Raw genomic sequence first — 25,027 nt, 5'->3', positions numbered from 1 at the left:
GGGTTGAGCTGTCGGCTAAACCACAACGGTCTTTTTCGGTGCCCAACGTGGGGCTCAAGGGTTAGAGATAAGAACAGCTGCTGGTCACAGCGCCATGTTGTCCTTTGTGAAGTTGGTGTTAAAGATTGGTGTTGGTTTATGTAGTCTGCTGTGTTCTTCTGTGATTAGTAACATTTTGCCTACAAGATTAGTTATGCAAACACTGGTTTTCAGCTTTATCTTGTATTTGGGTTTTTTGCTAGAACTGTTACTGTACTTTGGATGCCACCTTGTTGAGGCAATTAGCAATTATACCTCCTCCTCGGAGAGATTTTATATGGAGGAAATACAGAATGGTGTCTTTGCTACTTTCTTCTATGATGTCTCCACCTTTATTACAACAACCTTTTTGTATCTTGAACATCCTTGGGTGGTTAAGGTGCACTTATTGTTAGTTTTTGGGCATGTTGTTTTGGTTTTGACTAAGCAACTTAAGAATATCACCCAGAAATCTGCCCCAAGGCTTGATAGTTACGAGTGGCAGGGCATGTGGGATAGCACGGGCAAATACCTAGGGCAGTGGGCACCCCCAGTGTTCTGGAGTTTCACCCTTGAACAAGTGCAGAATCCTGAAAAAACTAGTAGAATATTTGGAGAAAGTATGTTGTTATGCTGGGAAATCCAGAGAGACACAGATAACTGCAACGTGCTGGGGTCTGGCCCACATGTACTGAGCCCTGCTCAAGAGTATTCAGTGCTCCCAAGGGGAAGAGAAGCTCTCTGGATTGGAAGGCAAAGTGACGGGCACTGCAGCCACTCAAACCCCCAGGACAAGCACTGTGGCTATTGAAACCCCCATGACAAGTACTGGAGCTGACTCAGAGGATCAACACATGCCAGTATCAGTCGCCCCCATATACAAGACGAAATCTTGGAAGTGGATGTCAACTTGTTTAGAATGGGATGATGAAAAAGCAGGGCTGTCACAAGGAGAGGAGGAAGAAGTCATAAATGAAACAGAGACCACCCAATCGCTGTCCTTGAGTGAGTTGCGAGATATGTGAAAAGATTTCAGCGGTCATTCAGGTGAGCACATTGTCACCTGGCTGCTTCAATGCTGGGATAACGGGGCCAGTAGCCTGGAATTAGAGGGGAAAAAAAGCCAAACAATTGGGATCCCTTTCTGGGGAAGGGGGTGTTGAGAAAGCAATTGGGAAAAAAACCACAAGCCCTCAGCCTCTGGAGGCGACTCCTGTCTGGAGTGAAGGAAAGGTATCCCTTTAAAGATGTTATATATCACCCAGGAAAATGGACAACCATGGAGAAGGGCATCCAGTATCTAAGGGAATTAGCTGTGCTTAAGGTGATTTATGGTGACCTGGATGATCAAAGGTCATCCAAAGATCCAGATGAAGCCGAGTGCACACGACCCATGTGGCGGAAGTTTGTACGGAGTGCAGCATCTTCGCATGCAAACTCATTGGCAGTAATGTCCTGGAAAGATGACGAGACACCAGCGGTGGCAGAGGTGATTGATAGACTCCGGGATTATGAAACAAATATCTCTTCCTTGCTCATCTCTGCTGTGGAGAAACTATCCCAAGAGGTCCAGAAACTCAAAGAGGATATGTCCTGCTCCCCACCTCTACAGAGTAGTGTCTCAGCTGTTAGGAATAAGCGTCTTGTGGCTCAAAGGAGAGGTTACACACCACAGGCCACCCTATGGTTCTACTTGTGTGACTATGGAGAGGACATGATGAGGTGGGATGGCAAGCCTGCCTCGACCCTAGAGGCACAGGTACGTGAGCTGCAAGGAAGAACAGTCAGTCAGGGGGGTTTCCAGTAAGCAATTCCCCAGACAGAGGAGCAGAAGCACTGATATTCTTTCTGATCTTAATAGAGACACTTATGTTTTGTATTTACAAGAAGTGAGTGATGAATACTATGATCAGGAATAGAGAGACCCTGCCTCCAGCCAGGTGGAGAAAAGGGATAACCAGGCTTACTGGACTGTGTGGATCCAATGGCCTGGCACATCAGACCCACAGAAGTATAAAGCTTTAGTGGACACCGGCGCACAGTGCACCTTAATGCCATCAAACCGTATAGGGGCAGGACCCATCAGCATTGCTGGAGTGACAGGGGGATCCCAAGAGCTAACTGTATTGGAGGCCGAAGTGAGCCTAACTGGGAATGAGTGGCAAAAACACCGCATCGTGACTGGCCCAGAGGCTCCGTGCATCCTTGGCACAGACTGCCTCAGGAGAGGGTATTTCAAGGACCCAAAAGGGTACAGGTGGGCTTTTGGTGTAGCTGCCTTGGAGACGGAGGAAACTGAACAGCTGTCTACCATGCCCGGTCTCTCAAAGGACCCTTCTGTGGTGGGGTTGCTGAAGGTCAAGGAACAACAGGTGGCCATTGCCACTACAGCAGTGCATTGGCGGCAATATCGCACCAACACAGACTCTCTGATTCCCATCCATGAGCTCATTCACCGACTGAAGAGCCAAGGAGTCATCAGTAAGACCCACTCACCCTTTAACAGTCCCATACGGCCAGTGCGGAAGTCTAATGGAGAGTGGAGGCTAAAGGTAGACTATTGTGGCCTGAATGAAGTCACTCCACCATTGAGTGCTGCTGTGCCAGACATGCTAGAACTTCAGTATGAACTGGAGTCAAAGGCAGCCAAGTGGTATGCCACAATTGATATTGCTAATGCATTCTTCTCAATCCCTCTGGCAGCAGAGTGCAGGCCACAGTTTGCTTTACTTGGAGGGGTGTCCAGTACACCTGGAATCGACTGCCCCAGGGGTGGAAACACAGTCCTACCATTTGCCATGGACTGATTCAGACTGTACTGGAACAGGGAGAAGCTCCAGAGCACCTTCAATACATTGATGACATTATCGTGTGGGGCAACACAGCGGAAGAAGTATTTGAGAAAGGAGAGAAAATAGTCCAAATCCTTCTGAAAGCTGGTTTTGCCATCAAACAAAGTAAGGTGAAGGGACCCGCACAAGAGATCCAGTTCTTAGGAATCAAATGGCAAGGTGGACATCATCAGATCCCAATGGCTGTGATCAACAAAATAGCAGCCATGTCTCCACCAACTTGCAAAAAGGAAACACAAGCTTTCTTGGGCGTTGTGGGTGTTTGGAGAATGCATATTCCAAATTACAGTTTGATCGTAAGCCCTCTCTATCAAGTGACCCGGAAAAAGACTGATTTCAAATTGGGCTCTGAGCAGCAACAAGCCTTTGAAGATTAAACAGGAGATAGTTCACGCAGTAGCTCTTGGGCCAGTCTGGGCAGGACAAGATGTAAAAAATGTGCTCTACACCGCAGCTGGGGAGAATGGCCCGACCTGGAGCCTCTGGCAGAGAGCACGTGGGGAGACCTGGCGTTGCCCCTGGGGTTTTGGAGTTGGGGATACAGAGGGTCCGAAGCCCACTATACTGCAACTGAAGAAGAGATATTGGCAGCATATAAAGGTGTTTGAGCTGCTTCAGAAGTGGTTGGTACTGAGGCACAGTTGCTCCTGGCACCCCGACTGCCAGTGCTGGGCTGAATGTTCAAAGGAAACGTCCCCTCTACACACCATGCAACTGATGCTACGTGGAGTGAATGAGTTGCACTGATCACCCAGTGGGCTCGGGTAGGAAACCCCGGTCGCAGAGGAATCTTGGATGTGATTATGGATTGGCCAGAAGGCAAAGATTTTGGATTATCACCAGAGGAGGAGGTGACACATGCTGAAGAAGCCCCACTCTATAACAAACTGTCAGAAGATGAAAAGCAGTATGCCCTGTTCACTGATGGGTCCTGTCGCCTTGTGGGAAAGCATTGGAGATGGAAGGCTGCTCTGTGGACTCCTACACGACAAGTAGCAGAAACTGCTGAAGGGGAAGGTGAATCGAGCCAGTTTGCAGAGGTAAGGGCTGTCCAGCTGGCCTTAGACATCGCTGAACGGGAAAAGTGGCCAGTGCTCTATCTCTATCCTGACTCACGGATGGTGGCAAGTGCCCTGTGCAGGGGGTTACAGCAGTGGAAGCAGAGCAACTGGCAGCGCAGAGGCACAAACCCACCGGGGCTGCCGCACTGTGGCAAGATATTGCTGCCCGGGTAGAGAACCTGGTTGTGAAAGTACATCACGTGGATGCTCACGTCCCCGAGAGTCGGGCCACTGAAGAACATCGGAACAACCAACAGGTAGATCAGGCTGCCAAGATTGAAGTGGCTGAGGTAGATCTGGACTGGCTGCATAAAGGTGAATTAATTCCAGCTCGGTGGGCCCATGACACCTCAGGCCATCAAGGGAGAGATGCAACATACAGGTGGGCTCATGATCGAGGGGTGGACTTGACCATGGATGTTATTGCGCAGGTTATCCACGAATGTGAAACATGCGCTGCAATCAAGCCAGCAAAGCGGGTAAAGCCTCTGTGGTATGGGGCACGATGGCTGAAATATAAGTATGGGGAGGCCTGGCAAATTGACTATATCACACTCCCACAGACCCGCCAAGGCAAGCGCCATGTGCTTACAGTGGTAGAAACAATGACTGGCTGGCTGGAAACATATCCTGTCCCCCACGCCACTGCCCGGAACACTATCCTGGGTCTCAAAAAACAAGTCCTGTGGCGACATGGCACCCCAGAGAGAATTGAGTCAGACAATGGGACTCACTTCCGAAATAACCTCATAGACACCTGGGCCAAAGAGCAGGGCATTGAGTGGGTGTATCACATCCCCTATCACGCACCAGCCTCTGGGAAAATTGAACGGTACAATGGACTGTTAAAAACTACACTGAGAGCAATGGGGGGTGGGACATTCAAGCACTGGGATACACGTTTAGCAAAAGCCACCTGGTGAGTCAACACGAGGGGACCTGCCAATCGAGCTGGCCCTGCCCAGTCAGAAATCCTACATACTGTGGAAGGGGACAGAGTCCCTGTAGTGCACGCAAAAAGTATGCTGGGCAAAACAGACTGGGTTCTTCCTGCCTCCGGCAAAGGCAAACCCATTCGTGGGATTGCTTTTGCTCGAGGACTTGGGTGCACTTGGTGGGCGATGTGGGAGGATGGAGAAGTCCTATGTGTGCCTCAAGGGGATTTGATTTTGGGCAAAAACAGTCAATGAACTGAACGGCACAATGCAAACTGCTATATAATATTGTGTGTCAGCTCTGTGTTGTATCAATGATATCAGAGTACGAGCTTCCCAACCCATGGAAGATAAACTGTGAAACAAGCCGTGCAGCAGCGACGGAACGATGACTGACTCGGCATGCAGCAACCCAACGCCACACACACCACCTCTCTTACCCTGAAAGACTGATACGGCGCATGGAGCCCAGAGTCATGGACTGGGTGAACTCAATGGACGTTTTAATGGACATTTTACAGGGAAGGTCCATGTACTAAGGGAATGATGACTGTGTATTATGTTAAAGGATGGGAAGGGGAGGGGTGGTGGTTGGTACGGTTGTATTGCATCGTATGGGACACGGGCATGGTGTAAATGGTATGGAATAAGGGGTGGAGAATGTGGTGGTTTTGGCTGAGAAAGGGGTTAATTCTCTTCACTCTGGTGCCTGTGGTAGTCGGGGACCTTTCCAGCTTCCCGGGCTCTGCCACATGGGCAGGAGGCTGGGAGGGGCAGGGCCATGGTGGGGGCAGCTGACCCCGACTGGCCAATGGGATGTTCATTCCATACGATGTGACACCACGACCAGCATATTAAGGGGGCAGTTGCGGCTCAGGGAGGTGTGGTGTTGGGTGGTGAGTGGCTGTGTTGTGTGTGGTTTGTTTCAGCGGTTCGTTCCCTTCCCCCCACAGCCTCCCCCTGGGTTTCGTGCCTCTTGTTGTTTTCCTTTCCATTGCATTTTTGTTGTTGTTTTCTTTTTTCTATTAATTATTAAACTGTTCTTATCTCAACCCTCAAGTGTTACCCTTCTGATTCTCTCTCCCATCTACCGGTGGGGGAGTGAGCAAGCGACTGTGTGGGGCTGAGTTGCTGGTTAAACCACAACACAGGTGACCTACACCTTTCAGGTAAGGCTTTGCTTAGTGCTATCAAGATACAGATAGTAAGAGCACTTAGTTGGCTTCCTTGGATAATAGTTTTCTTCTGTCACTTTTAAGTCAGTCGTAAGTGTTGGGTTGATGATCTCTGTATAGCGTATATGCATATAGCACTGGCTAATTAGGAGTAACTGAGTTTCTCTAGTTCTATTGGCTCGAAGGTGCTAAGGAAGATGACACATTGTTACAAATTATTTCAACAGTCAGGCTATTAATTTTAATTAGCTGGCTTTGTCTAGACATGGAGATGCCTTGTCAGGTGATGGGAACATTGTGTAGAAGGTAATTAGTTAGACATCTTAATTTGCTGTCATCCCCGTGCAAACAGTGTCTCTTGCAGATGACAGAGTAAAGGTGTTCTGAGCCCAGCTCAGCCATCCCAGCTAAATGCATGCAAATATTCACATTGCCTGAGTAAAATCTTTTTAAATACCCTCAGAGTTTGAAGTTGTAACAGATAACACACAGTAAGGTTGAGAACAAAGAGTAGATTCACTGCATGGTTGTTCAAGCTATTATTTTCTCTTACCTGTTTTTAAGAAACTACGGGATGGTGATTGCCTCTTCACCACTGGAAGCCAGCTTCTGTGAAATCACAATAATGATGTATTAGAAGATTTTTTCCTTAAGCACCTGAAGGTAAATAGGGAGCATCGCTAGAGTTGCCCAAGTATCTATTGACACACTGGCCTGTAACTCTTCTCTGTAGGACTCACTGTGTTTTACCAGATGAAGGCTATATACCTTAAATACCTGCCTGGATGCTCACTTACCTGATAGCCCATCAGCCTGGTGATGTTCTGGTCCACTGGGTGAAGAGCACATGCCTTAACCAACTTCCAATAGCTATGTATTCTTAGTAATCAAGAGAGAACCCCTCCTACCATTTTTTCAAAGCAAACGTTGGGAATAAAATTAAATTACACACACATATTTAAAAATTAAAAACAAAAGAGAACTCACCTGGTCACATCATGACATCCCCTTTGTTAAAATAGGAACTGTTTTGGAGCCTGGCAATGTTGTTCCAAGGAGTATCTTGCACTTGCCTTTTCTTCCTATTCAAGGACTGTCTCTAAGATCATTTCTATTATCAATACTAAGTTCTAAGGGGCATCATGTGACCACTCATGAAAGATGGTGAAAGTAACTGATGTCCCAGACCAAGTCAAATGAGAATGCACTGTTAATTATAGTTTATAAGTGGACCAGTGAAGGGGATGGTGGTAGAGGGAGACAGTGTTAGTTTGAGCACTGGAATTCAGGAGTGCCTGGTCTCAAAATGCTGGTTAATACAACCCTCTCCTTCTGGCACGGGGCAGGAGGAGTGACTTTCACACACTACATTGTGTTTTGGTGTAATCAAAACAGTGGTAAAGACAACCTCATTATGATGAGGGACCTATTAGGTTACTCACAATCGGAAATGCTGGAGAGAAGTATAGGAGGCAGGGACAGAAGAGTTGTATGTTCTCCTTGCAAACCTGACTCATGCTTTCCCCAAAGCTTCATTTAAAGACAAGGCTAAATTTCTACATACAGCCTCCTCTCCACCTTTGTCCCACCAGCATCTCAAGAAGAAGACATGGCAGTTCAGGATGGCGGCTTAGGCATCCTTGTGCTGTGTTTTTGTTTAACATTGAGATCGACATGCTCAACTTTACTCAGGCACAGAAGAGGATTGGGTTTGCTGCCTGTGGAAGGCAATCAGCTATTTCAGGTATTTTTAGACAGTGTGTGTTACATTTCAGGTGAAAGCCATTGGGATAGCTAGTTCCTCAGCTCAAGTATTTCTGTGTTGGAGCAGCACATCCAACCCAGCTCATTTTCATGCCCCTCAGTAATAATGCATGCCAGTAGTGCACCATGGGATCCCCCGGGCAGGCCCATGGTAGATGATAGCCTATTTTCCAGGTTTGTACCTGCCTTTGAAGAAACTTTTTCTTTCAGGCTTGAAGAAAATAATACACATCTTCCTGCAGTTGGAAGGGAGTTTCGGTCTTGATCCTCAGCTGCTGATTAGGGCAAGTGTCCCTTTTGATCTGGTTGCTGGTCGGAGGTGTGGGGGGTGATGTGTTGGTCAATTTATCACACTTTAGTGGGGAAAGGCACACCTGGGCTCCAGAAACATGCCTCCTGCACCAGGTTGCATGGCAGGTGATTTTTGTGTTGGCATCCTCAAGAAAATCGTACTGTGATATGAGGAAAACTTTAATTCCTGGAGAAGAGGCGGATATCAGAGCCTGGGTAGCCATCCTAATACCTCTTGCTCTTGAGGAGACCAGTTCCTCACAAGGCAAAAAAACGCTGCCCCTGGAAATTTCCTAAAAGGTAACGTCAGGCTCCTGAACTTCTTCCATGCTGACTTGGTAGAAGAGCTGTAGGGATTTTCCGGTTTAGCTCAGGGTTACATGGCAAGGTTCTTTTCTCTGTCTGTGGAGCTTATGCTTTTGTTAGCGGTTGTTTTGCCATACTTGTCACTTCTTCCAAAGGGAATACTAGGGCACAGGCCACAGCATGTTTCCGTCTCCTGACCCCAGATGTCAGGAAAGTACTGCTGGGCCTCCTTGTAAGCACAAAACCTGGGTAGAAAGCAGTGGGATACTAATGCAGTGTTAAGTTAGAGCAAATAATTATCTAAGACCAAGACTTGCATATGTTTGCTTGTTCATGCAGGTCCTGAAATGTCAGCAGTTGAAAGGGGGTTATTAAAAGAGGAAGAAAATGAATTAACACCAGAATGCTAAATGCAAACACCCCACCCCCAACCCCAAACCAAACCCCAGTAATTAATTGCTCTGTCAGAGTCTGGTTATTTCCATCTGCATGCTTGCAACAGTGTTGGATTTATCCTGTCTGCAGAGGTCTCCCTGCTCCGCAGAGAAGTCACCGTGGAGGCTGGGACAGCAGAGGGAGAACAGCCAGCATCCTGCTGGGGTGCAGATGGGATCTCCAGCAGATCAACGGGGCACAACAGGAAGGCACGGGATGATTTTGTTCACACAGCTTAAAAGAGGGATTTGCGGTCTTATCTGTAGCATGTTTTCAGAAACTCACACACATACTTACCCATGTTCATATATCTACGTGTGCCTCGTTTGTCTCCAATTCTTGACCCAGTTCTGAGCAAATACAAGTTGTTGTATGAAGGCCAGAATAGGCTATTACCTTGTGATGCAACAGACAGAGATGGAGACAAGCTCATATTCGCTTAAAAACTCACTCAGGCTTCCCAGTAACTATACCCGTTTTTTGCAGAACTAACCTGAAAAACTTTCTCACCTTCAGCTGTAATCTTTTTGCTTTACTGCCTTTGCAAATCATCTGTACATCTTATTATTTCAGCAGTCACATACTGTAGGTTTTTTTTTTAATTCCATATTTACAGGATTTGTCTCTCAGCAAAACATAAGTATCCTTTTGAACTTCTTCCTTATTTTGAGCTTTCAACTTGTTAACAGCTGCTGTTTGTCGGGTGGATGGTGGCAGCCTTTGGAGCTGGGGACACATGGACAGTGAATGGTGTCAAGTTGCATTACATCTTCCAGGGTCACTTGCCTCTCTGCTCAATCTGAAGTGGAAAAAAAAATGCACGGACCATTTTTTGCTCTCATCACACTGCCAACTCTGGTCCACTTTTGCTGTCATTGCACTGCCAACTCTTGTTTAATTCACTCTCTGGCAAGTTCTCGTTCAGCATTACAGTTTTCTAACTTTCTCTCACTCCCACAAACATTTTTCCTCGGTTGTTTCAGTCTGATTTTCCTAAACCAAATATCATTTTATTATCATCCTGAGTTTCTAATCTCTTGTAATCTCTTTGTATAGCTCTTCTGCTCACACTCTTCCCAAATCAGCATCCACTGCAGAAGGCATATGCTGCTTGCTCTTCCTGCTAGGCTAGTGATGCACACCACAATAAAGGGCCTCTGAGCAGATACATGTGGTTGGACTGGAAAATTCTGATGACAAATTTGCAAGAATTAGTGCACAGTATGTGTGTAGGGGCATTTCCTGGGCCAGCCCCTACCTGTTCACACCTCTGCAGTACCAAGGGGTTGTAACTGGCTGGCTCTAATTCTCACTCACCTGTGACTGGAGAAAAGTTGCTCTTCTGGCCCCAAAAAATGCCCAAAAGCAATGCAAGGGCACCTCAGGATAACTGCCAGAGACAGTAGGTGGCTCTTCATGCCTCAGAAAATGGTGTGATACCATGCCCAGGAAGTAGGGAAGGATCTTTATTAATTTGCCTCTTCACTGTAGCATACAAAAGAAATGGTTTGTCTTCATCTCAGTGAAGTTGAGGTGGCTGAGTGAGGAAGGACAGTATCACTGGGGGATCATGAGCTACCCTTTCACTCTGTGGCTAGCCAAAGCTCCTAAGCAGAGTGCAGTAAGGGCTGTTTCTGCACAGTAGCAAAAGCCATTAAGTGAAAAGCTGAAGAAAATAATTGCTAGTGTATCTCCTAGAAATAGCTCTTTGTTACTTCCACTCAGATCAGCACTTAGAAATCATACAAAAGCACATGCACTGCTTTGAAAATAAATATTAGCCCTTATGTTATCCAAGTAATAATCCTGCAAATGGCTGTAGTGGTGCTTAAAGGACATGGAGTTTGACTTCTGCTATTTATGGCTGAATGTATTTAATAATACGCTTAAGCAGGGTATAATGATGCCCTTATTTACAGGTCTCCACTGTAGAGGTCTTTGAAGGGCAGTTTTGTATAGCAAGAATTATTTAAAAGGCAATTTATCTTTGCTGGTGCTGGCTGTGTTGGCTAACCAAACAGAAAATGCACAGATGTGGTTCCCAATGAGAAGTGTCCAAGGGGAAAAACTACCGCTCACTGAGCGGCACAGGGCAGAGGAATAAAGTGCAGGCGGGTAAAATGGTAGATGGGAGAAAAGAGGTCCATCAGGCTTGTCTCCCATGGCCCTCTCCCCCTCCACCCCCCCTTTTAAAGGCCGCAGCAGAAGTGCTCAGAGCGGGTACCAACTGCCTGAAGGCTCCCATTTCCCCTCATGATCTTCTTGTTCCTGAGATCTCTTAAGAGATCATGCATGGGATGGGTGCATGGGTGTGAGGAGACATGCTTATCTTTCTCTTTTAGTAGGAAAAGCTGGAAGTGCATATCATTAAGGAAGCAGAACACTTACAACAGAGGTTTTGAGGCACTGAGTTCATTAATCACCTGTAATAAAGAACCGTCTGATATATTGACCAATGTATGTATACAGCTGTAAGGCAGTACTACTTCTAGCATGATTTACTCACATGCTTTGTTCCCATTGCCTAAAAAACAGGCAGGAAAACAGACATGCCATTTTACAAACAACTTTAAGAAGTTGTTACAATAATCTTCACCAAAAAAAATATTGTTATAATATTTCCTGCATAGTATCTTATACAGAGGTTCCCAAATGCAGGTAGCATGCAGTTCCACAGCTCCTTTACAGCTCCTTAACAGCTCTTTGTTATCCCGTGGTACTTGTTGAGGAGAGATGAGGTACTGGTATGTTGGATGATGTCATACCAACCAAGCAGAAAATGGAGCAACTGATAGAAGAAGACAGCAACCGGGTAGCTCAGCTCTAACCAGGCACTTCTGTTCAGCATATGCATGCGCAGAGACACAACAGCAAAAGTGAAGTGAAACAGGCAGGAATTTTAAAATTTACTTCCCTAGGCATCGCCTTAGTCTGTGAGTAGCAAAGGCTAGTACTTTCAGTTCTACTGAAAGTTCTACCAACTGAAATACGAAACAAACCTGAATCTGGTTGCCCCTTTCCTCTAATCTCATTGTGGCCATTTCTAAGAGTGTTTAATGTAAAATCCTCCTTGCCCGTTTTCCAACATGTCTCCTTGACCTCTACCGCTGTCCCTTGCCCACATCAGGCTCTCAGAGGCAGGCCCAAGCATCCCCATGTGAACTGAACATCTGAAAACCTCTCTTTTTAGCGAGGAAATGCTTGTAGTTAAGCTTTCATTCGGTGGACCTAGATGCAAGCACAAGAGCAGGAAGGGAAGAAGTGTACAGACCCGCATGCAAACACAGAGCCCAGTGAAGAGGGCTGCTTGCAGCTGCAGTAAGAGCATGAATGCTGTTTTGGCCAGCTCTGATGCTGCCTTTCAAAGGCAGGACGACGTCTGTAGCCTTTGGGCCGTTTCCATCCCAGTAAACAGAGCCAGTCCTGTGTGTCAGGGATCAACGCCAAGCCTTGCATTATTCACACCATGGCTGAACTGGACCCAGAGCAGTCAGACTTCTCAGCCAAAAGTATGAGACACCAGGAGAAACCGACACAAAAGCTATTTCTAGAATAACTTGAGTTCTTCCAGCAGTATCATGAAGCTAAAACCTCTGAAAGTACATCTTGCAAAAATGCCTTCTTCAGCCATTGCATTTACATCAATACTGTGTTGGCTATTTCCATCATTTTAAAACTTGGTACCAGTAACCCTTGCCTCTTAGGGTGATTATAAGTGGCAGCTTCACTTAATGTATGACAGTATAACTGGAAAAAGAGAGTGACGTATTTTACAGTCTTGAAAAAGTGCCAGAGCTTTTATACATTCACTGACAGTCAGAGTTCAAAGGTGATGACAACATCATACTTGGATATACTGAGAGTCAATCATCATCTGATCTGAACTGAAAAACAAATGCCAGGGAGAGTGTGTAGGGGGAGCTCAGTTCAGAGGTGGTATGCATGGTAAACCCCTTAATCCCAGCACCTGTGATAAATGCTATCCAGCATTAGCAGGTGGAATTAATCTTGGCTTGCAGAGGGCATCCATGGATACAAATGCTTTTGGGAACCTCTTAACTATTTCCTGGGAAAGGGCCGCACTTCCACAGTGTGAACTGCTTCAGGTATCAACCTCTTGGAGACAGGAGGGCCATCCAAGAGAACAAAACACTAAAGGAAGTAATTATTATTTCTTTTTTTTTCTTTTTTAATTTTTTTTAACTGCTCAATCCATTAAGTCTCCCCTAATAGGATTTTAGGCCAGAAATGACATTCAGTGACTTCAGTAAAATAGTCAGTTTATTCTGTACTTTTCACCTATACCCACCAACACACCCAAAGTTGTTGGTGCTTTTGGCAACCTTCCTGACATGGCATACCACAATGGACCACTTCATCACACAGCTAAAACTGGGGGCACTTTTCCTTTATAAAGCATTTTAACCCAAGACAATGAGCTTTTGGGAAGAAACAGAACATTGCACAGTATTGCTGAGGCCACAGCCTCATCTAACATTTTCTAAAGCTCTAGGAGGCCAATTCTGGGTCAACCCTTTTGCTTACCAGGAAAATGGTATCTAAATAAATCTGGGAAGTCTGAGTTGCATAACCTGACTCTTGTGTGCTGTTGAAAGGGTCAGATTCCTCCCCAGACTTCTGCCAGTCAAGGCCTTTATAAAGCAATGCAATCACTTAGAAAAATTTAACCCCTAATACGTTGGTTTCTAATATACCAATTCTCTATGGGGTCTGGGGGAGGAAAAAAGGAAGGGATGTTTATTTCCTCATTCCTCTTCTTATGCTTTTTTCCAAATTAAAAAAAAAAAAAGTATTAAAGTACATCTGGTGACTCTCCATGTATCATTAGTTACCTAAGCCGACCACTTTTTTTAAACCCTTCCATGACAGCTGCACTCCCTGGACTCCCATTGATTTGTGGAGGGAGAGATGGGGACCTGTGCCAGCCCAGAAAACAACAGTCATGGCACTCTGCTGTGAAAAGCTAAATTCACAGGCATTTAAAAATTAATTTTTTTTAGCCTCAGGCTACAGTATGTACGAGTGTGTGCAAATGAAGGTCAGTAGCAATGTAGTAGTGCAGCAACAAAGATTACTGTTTAAAAAACTATTTTTAGGGCAAAGATCTATTGGACATGTTGCTAATTAAGGTATCTCCTACAGCACTGCTGAAGAGGACATTGTCAGACAGCTCAGTGTACTCTTTAACATAAAGACAGACTTTGCAGCATTATCTACAGGCTTTAAAACTGCTGTCATAAAATCACAGAACCATAAAACATCTCAAGTTGGAAGGGACCTCTAAGGATCATCAAATACAACTCCCTGCTCCTTGCAGGACTACCTAAAACCACTGTCTTGAGATACAAGCCAGAGTTAGAGGTATGATTACTGACCTCCTTAAGAAAGCACAACTGGACTGTTTTTGGTCAAACCAGTGCTAAATAAAAATTATATTCTTGGTAAAAATTATAGTAGAAACCTGTCCCTGATCCAAATACTTTCCTGGCAATATAACATCTCTCCACTAGACAAGAATTTTATCCATTAGATACAGGCAAGCATGTATAAATAAGTGAACTGTTTTTTTGTAAAATTACAATAAGTTCTGCAGAGATAATAAAGGAGTCGTCTTTTTTCTCCTTTTCATCAGCTTGCTTTAACTCCAGTACTGTGTGTGTTTTAAACTCATAAAGATGAGAACAGATTATGCTACCTTTGTCAGGTGTTCGAACTGTGGCAAGAGGTGGCAGATCAACAGATCTGAAAATGAAACAAAAGCCTCTCTTGCCCACGACCAAAGTGGGGAGATCCAACTTGCCCCAATTCTGCTGAACGAGAAACCCACCCTCCTCCTTAATGAACATGGAATTTATTGGGAAGTCTGCGCTGGTGTCATGCACTGGGTGTGACCAAGTGTCAGGTCATCGGTGGAGGCACGAACAGGACACAGCTCAGCTCCCACCTACGCAGGACAGCCTGCACCCACCATTTCTGACTGAGCACAGCTGGCAAAGCAAGGGGCATTTTTTTCTTTTCTTTTTTTTTTTTTTTCCTGCTGCTGTTTGCCATCAGCCTGGTGTCAGAAAGACCTTATTTTCACAGTAATTTTGCAAGTTGGTGACATACTTACCTCTAGGTCCTAGCAGGTAGGACCCAGGTGAGACAGCATCCACACAAAATTAGATGCTAAGTGACGACTGAGAAGAAAAAAAAGTTGGCCAGTGGTGTGCAACAGTAAGAACTGACTGACCTCAAGGTGGGAGCCGTGGCTTGTTTGGAACTGCTATGTTAAGACATGTCCCCCCACCAGAGAGATTTCACCTGCCCTTTGCCCAGGGACACTCCCTAGCACTGAGGTACCAGCCTGGCGCTTGTATAACGCAGTACCTGCAGAGCTGGACCAAACCATCTCTGACAGAGAATCATAGAATCATAGAATGTCCTGAGCTAGAAGGGACCCACAAGGATCAAGTCCAACTCCTGGCCACCAGCTCCAAGCAGGCCAAGCGGGATGAAAATGGCTCCAGTGAGTCCCTATTTCAAAGGGACTATGAAGGAAAAGCTGTTTGATAAGGACTTTGGGAAGCAAGGAGGAAGGACGCTGAGGAACAGAAGTGAAGGAAGTCCCTTGAAGGAAGGTATTGAAGTGTGTTTATCTGTCTCATCAGATAGGTCTGAACTGACGAGGGTATGGAGGCAATAGCTTAGGACTTGCTCTAGTGCCATCTAAAAAGCATCCCCCTTCACCAAGCTGTGAGGACTGTTCAGAAGATAAAGCTCAAAAGGCTTTTATTTCAGTTGGTAACTACTTGGCAGAAAGCTAGGTCAAGCTGCTTGAACACCATCCTTCGGTGCCTCCCCATGATGCTGTATGTGGCCAAGAGAGAAGCCACTTCTCTCCCAAACAGCAAGGGGTTCAACCTTCACGGCAAGTGCCAGACCAGTGAAGGCAGTTCACCTTGGGCGTAGCTTTTTACTCTGCCAGTCAGCAGGAAAAAGCTAATTTGGGCACTGACGCTGTTCACATCAGCAACCCCCAAGGCATGAGCTATCCGGTCCTACCCACCTCAATTTACCAATCTATCCTGTTTTGCCTCTGCAGCTGTAATTTGCAGCATATCTGGATGATGACAAATCACATGTAAAACAGGAGAGGAGTAAAACAGCATAATGAAATTTTATTCTGAAAATATGGCAAGAGTCTAAGGCACTTCAAACATTTCAATACACATGACTAAAGTGAATGTGACAAGGTAAATAGCATTCCATAAATATGCACCAAGAACTACGCTCAATTCCACCAAGGGGAATATACAGCTGGTACCTCTAATTTTACTCTCCAATAAACAAACATGTATGGAGCTTATAGACTGACACAGTTAATAAAAATATGGTAACAGGACATGTAATTCTTCATGTAGTTTTTAATTATTAAGGAATATAAAATGTTGAAAATACTGTGCGAGTTAATTTTATAGATACTAGTATCTTTCATATAAAAAGTTATACATTATCCCCAGTTAGCAACAACTTACATAGTGAACTTCAGACCTGACAAGAGGCTCTATCCCCAATACCTACCCATTCACCCACCAGCTCAAGATCCACGGAGCTGACTATAAAAGCAACTGCAATTTCTGAATTTCAAAGTAATTAAAAATATTAAAATCACATTGGAATGAAATTTATGAAAAGGTTACTGTGGTAACGTCTAGGCACAGTAGATATAAGTATATTTTAGAATGATTAAAACCAAGCCACCAGGATACCCCTGCATGGATAGCTTTAGAAGTCTGAGGCTGCACGTAACATAGGAAAGGATAATCTATAGCAAAGAAAAACAGGATGTGTGCCAGTGTACGGAAAGATGAGTAGGTGAGCAAAAGAACCAGTTCTGGCTAAGCTGAGCGTTACTTAACTACATGTTTGCTTCAAGTTTACAGTTTTTTCTATCTTTAGCACTAGATCTCTGCTTTCACTTTGCTGGTGAGTTCAGGCACAAGACAATTACATTCAGTATCTGTCTCAGTAAAACAGTAACATTTAGCAGCTTAAAGATGGCATAGAGATTTGTACAGATATTCATGCACTATTACTCAAACGTGGCTCTGTGGGTGGGACCAGGAGATGTCTTTCTGCTTAGCCTAGGAGTGCCCTAGAAAAGAGGAAAGAATGATTAATCAAAGGGAAATTACTCCAGCCAGCTGAATAAGAACACAGCATTCACAAGCACTCTGTTCAATCCCTTGCCTTTAATTGCACTGATTAATCTTTCAGGTTTTTTTCATTTTAGGAAGAACAGTGCCAGCTGTCATACAGCCTACTAACTGAGCGCATGTTGTTTAGACAGTGAAACGTTTAGCAATGGCTTATCAGGAGGGTGAGTCAGGGCTCAGAGAGCAGGTGGACGTTTGCCAGTACACCTAGGACAGCTGTAACTCCAGAAACAGCTGTGTTTTGGTGACTAGGTCAATAATTAGCATTACAATGATGCAACAGCACTTCTGCACACTAGCCAGAGTCAGTTAACCTTGCTAGCGTGCTGCCTTCACCCCCAGATAAAAGGGAGGACGAGGTACCCTTCAGCCAGGGTTCAGCCTTCTGCAGACAACCTATATTCGAAAATGTACATTTCACTTACCAGCATAAAAGTTATCCTGTGAATAAATTTGAAAAATCATGTGGCGTACAGCTGTACAGCTGCCGGGGAAGGGGGTGGTGTTGTCATTTTTTTGTTTCTGTTTTACTATTACGTTCAGGAGCAGCATGTTAAAATGTAGACTGCAGAAGGTAGTGTACTAACCGGTGACTGGGTTTTGGAAAAGTTGACATGGGCATAAAGGAGAACCGCTATGTCCTTATGTCCAGCTTCCAGGGCTATTGAAAGTGCTGTGCTGCCATCCTGAGAGAATAAAAGAAGAAATAAGATAATCGGTGGTTATGTGCATTAACAGACCTTTTAAAAGCCCCATCAGCCCACTGACAAGGAAGTTAAGAAGTGGAGGCGCCACTGCTCAGACAGACAGTTGGGTTAATTTAGAGTCTTGTTTAATTTCTTTTATTATAATTAAGTGACAATAAGCCTTGCACTGCTGTTTTATGAGGCAGTCCAATTGTCAGAGGCCTCATAATTTCTCTCAATGAGGAGTCTCAATTATTGCTGAGGAAGAATGAGCATGCCATTATCACAATAACGTTACATGTAGTGCTGTGTAAGACTAGTGATTTCAGAAGATTGGTCTGTCTGAGAGAAACTACAATGTCAGTGAGGAGTGGAAGAGAAGGGAGGGAAAAATGCTAATCAAATATCATAATTGCTGTGTTATAATGATAATTGTGGTGTTATAGCTCCCATTAACACTAAAAGCAGTTGCATTCATAATTCCAACCTGATGGAAGTCTAACTACAAAAAACCCAGACTTTCCTGGTTGAATACCGTTACGTATGTTTCTCAGAAGATACCGTTTCAGAAACCACAGTTGTTGAGGCTGCTAGAAGCAAAGACTGCTTTTGCCTAAAGGGTAATACATTGAACTGCTGGTTTCCCTGTAGACCATGTTTGGTACAGGAAGAAGCAGATGTCAGACCACCTGCGAAATGAACCTCTGAGCTGTCAGAGGGGCACAACTGTATGAAGCAGCCACATGCCCAACTCTGCCTTCCTTGCTTCCTTCCCTTCCTGAAATTGGTGCATCACATGGCTACAATCCCCCTGCTCTCCAATGGTTTTTAAATTATAAGGCAGGCAGCTACAACCTTGGCACAAATCTCACAGTGGCTTGCTTGGCAGTGCAGCCTGGCTTTTGACTGTTGTGCACAGAAGTTTCCACCATAATGCCAGTATTTGATATGTCCTCGCATAGGGATCGCCTCTTCTGCTGTCTCTGAATGGAGCATGTTTTCCAGCCACTGCTGTAGCACTGGTAGTCGACAGGTCAGCACCAATTTAAGGGGACTGTAAACCCTTTTTCCAGCATGGGTCACTATGGTCAGCATCCAAATAGAAAGTCTTCTTACAAGACTACAGGGAGTGATTATACATAATTGTCCAGAGCAGACAGGGAGCTAGAAGAGCTGTCCACTACAGTGCAATATAATGCACTGCAAATGTACAACAATTACTCCACAGTCAACACCAGGAAAAGTCAAGCTCTTAAAAGAGATGCTGAATCACTGTCAGAGGGGCACACATCAGTAGGATGAAGCTCAGCTTACTACTGATCATGCTGACTGGAAAAGCATCACTGTCACATTCAGAACAGCTAGGGTAACGCTAAAAACCTCATAATCTCTCAGCACAGACAAACCCGTTATAAAATGAATCAGTGGCAGACAAGCTGTGCTTGGGAAACAGTATCAAACTGCACACAGGAATAGTTAAGTGTCATGTCCCCATAAAGACAAATTATTGTGCTAACAGCACCCAGGCTGCAGTAACCCAGACTGCCCCCAAAAGGGTTTGTTACACCGAGGCCTTCCTACATTTTCCCCTCAGCCAACTGCTACACACTGCTAGCACCATTGGGCAACTGAGCCGTCTCCTACAGCAGATATATGAATGAACAGAAACAATGACTCTGCCTTTCTGCAACAGCTTCAACAAAAAACCACCCACTGCCCTCCCAAATCCCAAATCCAGGCTCTGTTTCAGTCTCAGTAGGTGAAAGCAATGGGAAGAACGGAAACGTACCCAAGAAGTGATGTTGCTGACAAGAACGCGGTACTGGCAAAAAAACGCCTAAGTCAACATTTTCAAGCTTGAGAAGTCTACAGATCAAATTGTCTGTTGACAGTGTAGGCTGCAATGAACCTTGCAAACAAGAAATATGCATGTGTCTCACTTGGCACTGAAGTCACAGCCTGTATCTGTTTATTGCCAGGACAATGTAGCTTCATGACTGAGACCAAACCTGTAATCTCGAAAGTCATAGTGTAGATACTGTGTGAACTTCCTGTGAAGAGAACTTTAGGGCTGATGTTTGCCATGGACACAGAAATCAATACAGCAAGGCCGTTAGGACCTTACCTGGTGACTTACCTGAAAACTGGGAGACTCCCAGGAAAGGGGGAAGTAACGTGAGAAGCGATGTTTTACCATGAACTAGCAAATGGTTTACCTCTTCTGGCCACTGCACACCTACAGCTAACCACAAATATAGCTACTAGGTAAGTCTGTTAGGAAAGCAGAGATACTAGCCAACTGATGATAGCCCTTGCTGCCACTAAGCAGAGGATTCATGCATTTGGTACTTTAGTGCTCTGAGTCAGAGATTCGCATAAGTAGATTTCAGCAGCTCTCCACTGCATCAAAAAACACTGAATTAGAAAAACATTCCAGAGTGGAGAAGCTATCTGGTGAAGCACTATTCTGGAACGGCAACTCACATTGTCCTCCAGGGTGCCATTACACCCAGGCTGAGCCAGCAGAAGTTTGACAATTTCTACGTGTCCGTGTTCACTAGCACACATCAGTGCTGTAGAGCCTTCATCGTCCTGGATATTGACGTCTGCACCACAGGCCAGCAAAGCTTTGACCATGTCTATCCGCCCATGACTCACAGCTAGCATCAGTGCGGTCTGACCAGCCTGCATGAAAAGAAGAAGAAAACCTAAATCACCACACAGACCATCAGTGCCAAAGCATGCACACTTATTTTTTTGGGCACTCCACTTCTGGGGGTTAAAAAAAGGTGTTGTTTTATACAGCACTCTCAAGGCTCAGCTTGCCATTATTTAAATACCTTTTATGCATAACATATCCCACATTCACATAGCTATTTATTAAATTAAAGGAAGATATTGGATCTATTTCCAGACATCTGGAGTTCCTTGGAAGGAACTAAATGGTGCAGAATTTGTAAATGCTGCCTAAAATTCATTAATAGTTCTTTCGTATAATATTCAGTCTTCATTTTTAGGAGAGACCCAGACATGAGACTCAACTGTCCTTCCACTGCTCCATTTTGTACAAAGCAATCAAAAACATATACACAAACATGAAAGACCGCAGAGGGTGAGAGTGAACATGTGCAAAGATAAATCGACGGAGCAGGGGTGGGAGCGTGGAAGGAAAGATAAAAAGCCACAGGAGTACGAACAGCGTCTTGTGAACCATTTGACTGACCTGGCTGGCTTTAGCATTCACATCCCCACAGCTGAACAGTTCCTCCACTATCCTCATGTCCTTCTCTGCTTCCACAGCTGCAAGCGCAGCAAGCATGATGGGGGTATAGCCGGCCTTGTTCTGATGATTTACGTTACAGACATCTGCAGAGGGATGAGATAATTTCTTTGGAAGAAGGAACTCAAAAAGCAGCAATTGTGCTAATGAACTGAACAAACTGTTAGTAGAGTAGCCTATAAAAAGAAAAGGCAGCAATTACTCTCATAATGGAAGCAATTCAAGGGAAAGTGGAGAAGAAAAAAAATAAACAGAGGTGCTCTTGAGCCTGAGAAAGAAAAGGATTCTCTTCTACTATGCATGCAACATGAAGGAGAGCACAAAGCTGTTCTGTATGTCATGATTTAGGGCTTGCTTTGTGCATTTTTTAATTTTGTAAAAGCAAGTGGTCTGAAATTTTACATGACCGTCAGGGTCATGGATCTGAACCCCAGGAATACCATCAGGAGAGTCTTTAAGCTCCTCTCCTGAGGGGATCCACACTGCAAAACAAAAACAGCCCAGCAACATGGTCAGTGGAAATGCTGTTCCTCCTCAGCACAAACATCTTCCTGTAATTGGTGTCATGTTTTGGAGCTGCAGAAAAAAACCTTTCAATTAAAGACTGTTTCCAGCTCTACAGAGTATTTGACTGTTAACAATAGGACTCTGGGAACAAATACAGTCAAGTCCTCTCACTAGTGCCAGCAGCTGACAAGAGTTCTCCTTTTTGTTCAAGTCTAACCTCCAGTCTGTCTCTGTTCCTAAAATTCTGCAGAAATCCAGCAGGGCTTATTAGTTTACCAGGCAGTGGGGCTTTCAGTGTGCTTTTTGTACTGGAAAGCAAGGACTCAGACTTACATAAACATTATCTCTAGACTTGGGGTTAAATTGCATCACAGCTATCTTAACAAGCAAAAATGTTTCAGGAAATTCTTCAGATTTATTGCCAAAGGCTTTCCTTTCTTTAAGTGAAAAGAACATTGCAGAAGCAATACAAGTGCAGATGTAAGAAAATGCACATTTTTTTCATGTTCCACAGACATCACCTATGCTACCTTATAACCAGTAGCCCAACCTTACTTTCAGAAGCCACGGAACATAACACTCTGTTACATGCATTACTTCATGAGTAATGAATAACTATTGGAAGTGATGCTGTCCTACCCTGACTAGACTACTTCAGCAGAGGTGTGTTTTCTGAGGAAGTCACATTTCAGCTCCTTTTCTATATAGCTAATGAGCTAATAGCTAATGAGCTGTTTTCCTATTTGTCCTCTTGGTAACTGAGTCGTCTCTTGTCTCATCTGCTCTTCCCACCAAACTCACAGACATGGAGCTCTTGGACCAAGAATCTGCCTGTGATATAAACACATTGCAAAGTTGACTGCAGTGACCATTTAAACATGGTCCAGAGGGAGACTGTCAAAACCCGAAGGAATTTGCCTGTTTGCAAAGTGCTGGCATGTGCAGCGTGCTCCTGCACACCTGGCACTAGTCACAGTTCTTGGATTTTACAGTTATAACCCACCATCTTCACAGGAATACACCAGCTACTGTAAACTACAGCAATCCTGACTTCAGCACAGGTGAGCATGCTCACGCTACCCTGAGATACCCAGGGGAGCGGAGGGGCAGTTTCCTCCCCACTCTCCTCTGCCTTGCTGCAGAGCCAGCCTGCTGCATTTCACTGTGCCTCTGACATTCTCCACATTCCCCCACCATGACTCACTCTTCCCAATAGGCTGCCTTCAAACAGGACCACAGATTTCAAAGTGCTTTCCTGCTGAGGAAGTCTTTGCAGTGAAAGACTTCTGGGTTATCAAAGCTGAGATTTGATAATTAATGATAATGCCCTTGTTTATCTGATGTTACCCTTCTGGATTTATAAATATTGCTAGGCTTACACTCCAGACACGTCATTGGTCTAGTTACACTTCACAACTGTGACGGCTTTTATAACTAGATTAGGGAAAAAAACTTCAGTCAGGGAGCAAAACTAGGCTTAAAGAGATTGCGTCCTGCCTAGGACAAGCTCCAACTTGTGATGCCTTCTGCTGACTGCCTTCTGGCTCAGTGGATGTACAGAGCAGATGCTCTGGAGTCTCCTCTCTGCCACTACCCTCACTGCATGCCTGCAGCATGGGGATTGAGAGAAGGAAACAACAACAAAAGCAATTAAATGAAGCATCATCACATTGCTCATGGATCACGTAAATGCTCCTATATGGCAGAATGCCACATATTGCTCCAGTTTTTCAGGACAGCAGGACAGAAGTGCCAAGGTGGTGGCCAGAAAAAGCTTCTGTACTGCTCTCGTAAGATAAAGCTAGACTAGTTTGAATGTTTAACGTGGACGTTTGCACCTAAATGCTCTACCAGCACCCTACCTTTGGCTGAGTACCAGCTGTGCTGCCTCCAGAGAGAACTGCTGGAGGCTGGTGCTGCTGAACTTGGACTACAGTCCAAGAGTCGGGGATCTACCTATCTGTCCCAAACACTAGTCAATTCTGTATATAATTTACTTGAGTGCTTTTATAACTTCTTCAAGAGCCATCACCACCACCTCCAAAGCTAGTACTTGAAACAAGGGTTCTAGACTACCCAAGTGAGCACCATGTCACTGTTAACAGTTAAAACAGCTGTTGGAAGAAGTCCAATCTTGACCTCTTGCTCATCAAGAACTCCACCCGCCAGGACTGCAAAAAACCCAAAAATAATTTAAAAAAATAATGCAAACAAGTCAACCTACTTGCATCCAGAAGCAGCTTTACAATTTCAAAGTTAGAATGTGAGACGCTGTAATGCAGAGCTGTGTTTCCGTTTCCATCTGCCATGTTGATGATATGTCTGAGGACAGCAGGGGAAATCTCTTCAAAAGCAGTTATATAGTCTCCAACCATTTCAGGGACAGCTGACTTCTGACTTGAGACACGAAACCACTCATGCTGGATGGTATTTAAACAAAACCTCTGCCAAAACCAAGACAGAAAAATTTACATATGGGCAATCTATTTAAAGGATTTTCCATCCCACAAGTCAGCGATGCAGGAGGTCAAGCCTTTTTTAGTCAAATGTGGGAAGAAAGTATTCAGCTCACAAACAAGATGTACAGACTGAAGCTTCCCCTCTAACTAAACCCCTCTTTAAAACACCAATTGTTTACCTCCTCTCATTTCACCCAATTTTCAGGAATGGTTCACCTCTGAGGGCATAGAATTTTAGGATGAGATTATCCCCAGAATTAATGGGCATCAAATACTGGTGAATGTAAAGAAGATCTGGAGTAACCATTCCCTTGAAATACTTAACTGAGTTCATAAACCACTGATCAACCCAAGACCAAGAGCAGTGGGAACACGCACTTCTCAGGGACTTAAAACAACAGCATTAGGCCCAATCCCGAGGCATGAATTATCAAATGCACGAAGTATAGGAGAAATGGCTGGACAGTAGTTCTGCAGGAGAAGAGTTGGGCATTACAGAGGATAACAAGCTGAACCTGAGTCAATAACATCACACTGTAATGAAAAAGGATGATGAAATACTGTTTTGCTGTGAATAAACAGATTTATAGCTTGCATGGCATGTGATGCAGTCACTTCTCTCTGCCTAGCCCTGTGAAGGCAAGAGCTGGACTACCTTGTCTGGTCCAATCATTGAATGACAAGAAGGATTTGGCTGAACGGTTTCAAAGGTGAGCAGTGAGAATTATTAGAAGCCAAGGAAATCTGACAGATTTCATGACCTATGGGACAGACAGGAAGGACCGCAGATTCTCTGCTGAAAGAACAACTGGGAAAAGGAACACTGGAACATCTTCACAGTGCAAAAGGCTGTTGCAGTGAGAAAAGAACGAACCTGTTGTTCACTTGCAGGATGGCTGGCTGTAGTAATAAGGGAATTTAGCTGCAATGAGAAGATGCAGGTTAGACATTCAGGATAAACTTTCCTGTTGGTATGGACTGAGGGTTTGGGGGTAGGAGCCTCTTAGGTGAGGCAACTGTCTGTTGGGAACAATGTAAG

At 44.7% G+C, this 25,027-nt stretch overlaps 1 protein-coding gene across 4 annotated transcripts in view; it reads right to left on the bottom strand.

Moving 5' to 3' along the window:
* Positions 1-15,998: 15,998 nt before the first annotated feature.
* Positions 15,999-25,027, bottom strand: part of KANK1 (KN motif and ankyrin repeat domains 1) — a 132,435-nt gene continuing 123,406 nt past the window's right edge. For 3 of the 4 annotated variants that reach the window (XM_064439609.1, XM_064439608.1, XM_064439611.1), the window contains 6 exons: positions 24,863-24,910; positions 23,754-23,973; positions 20,966-21,108; positions 20,227-20,427; positions 17,644-17,742; positions 15,999-16,995 (listed from right to left, as the gene is read on the bottom strand). In XM_064439609.1, the coding sequence (XP_064295679.1) occupies positions 16,933-16,995; positions 17,644-17,742; positions 20,227-20,427; positions 20,966-21,108; positions 23,754-23,973; positions 24,863-24,910 (774 nt within the window). In that variant the 3' untranslated portion in view covers positions 15,999-16,932. The remainder of the gene's footprint in view (positions 16,996-17,643; positions 17,743-20,226; positions 20,428-20,965; positions 21,109-23,753; positions 23,974-24,862; positions 24,911-25,027) is intronic. The other variant, XM_064439610.1, reaches the window with a different exon arrangement.

This window comes from Phalacrocorax carbo, chromosome Z, assembly GCF_963921805.1.
Source record: "Phalacrocorax carbo chromosome Z, bPhaCar2.1, whole genome shotgun sequence".
Lineage (NCBI taxonomy): Eukaryota > Metazoa > Chordata > Aves > Suliformes > Phalacrocoracidae > Phalacrocorax > Phalacrocorax carbo.
The sequence above is the reverse complement of the archived record's forward strand: the minus strand, read 5'-3'. Positions and strand labels throughout refer to the sequence as shown.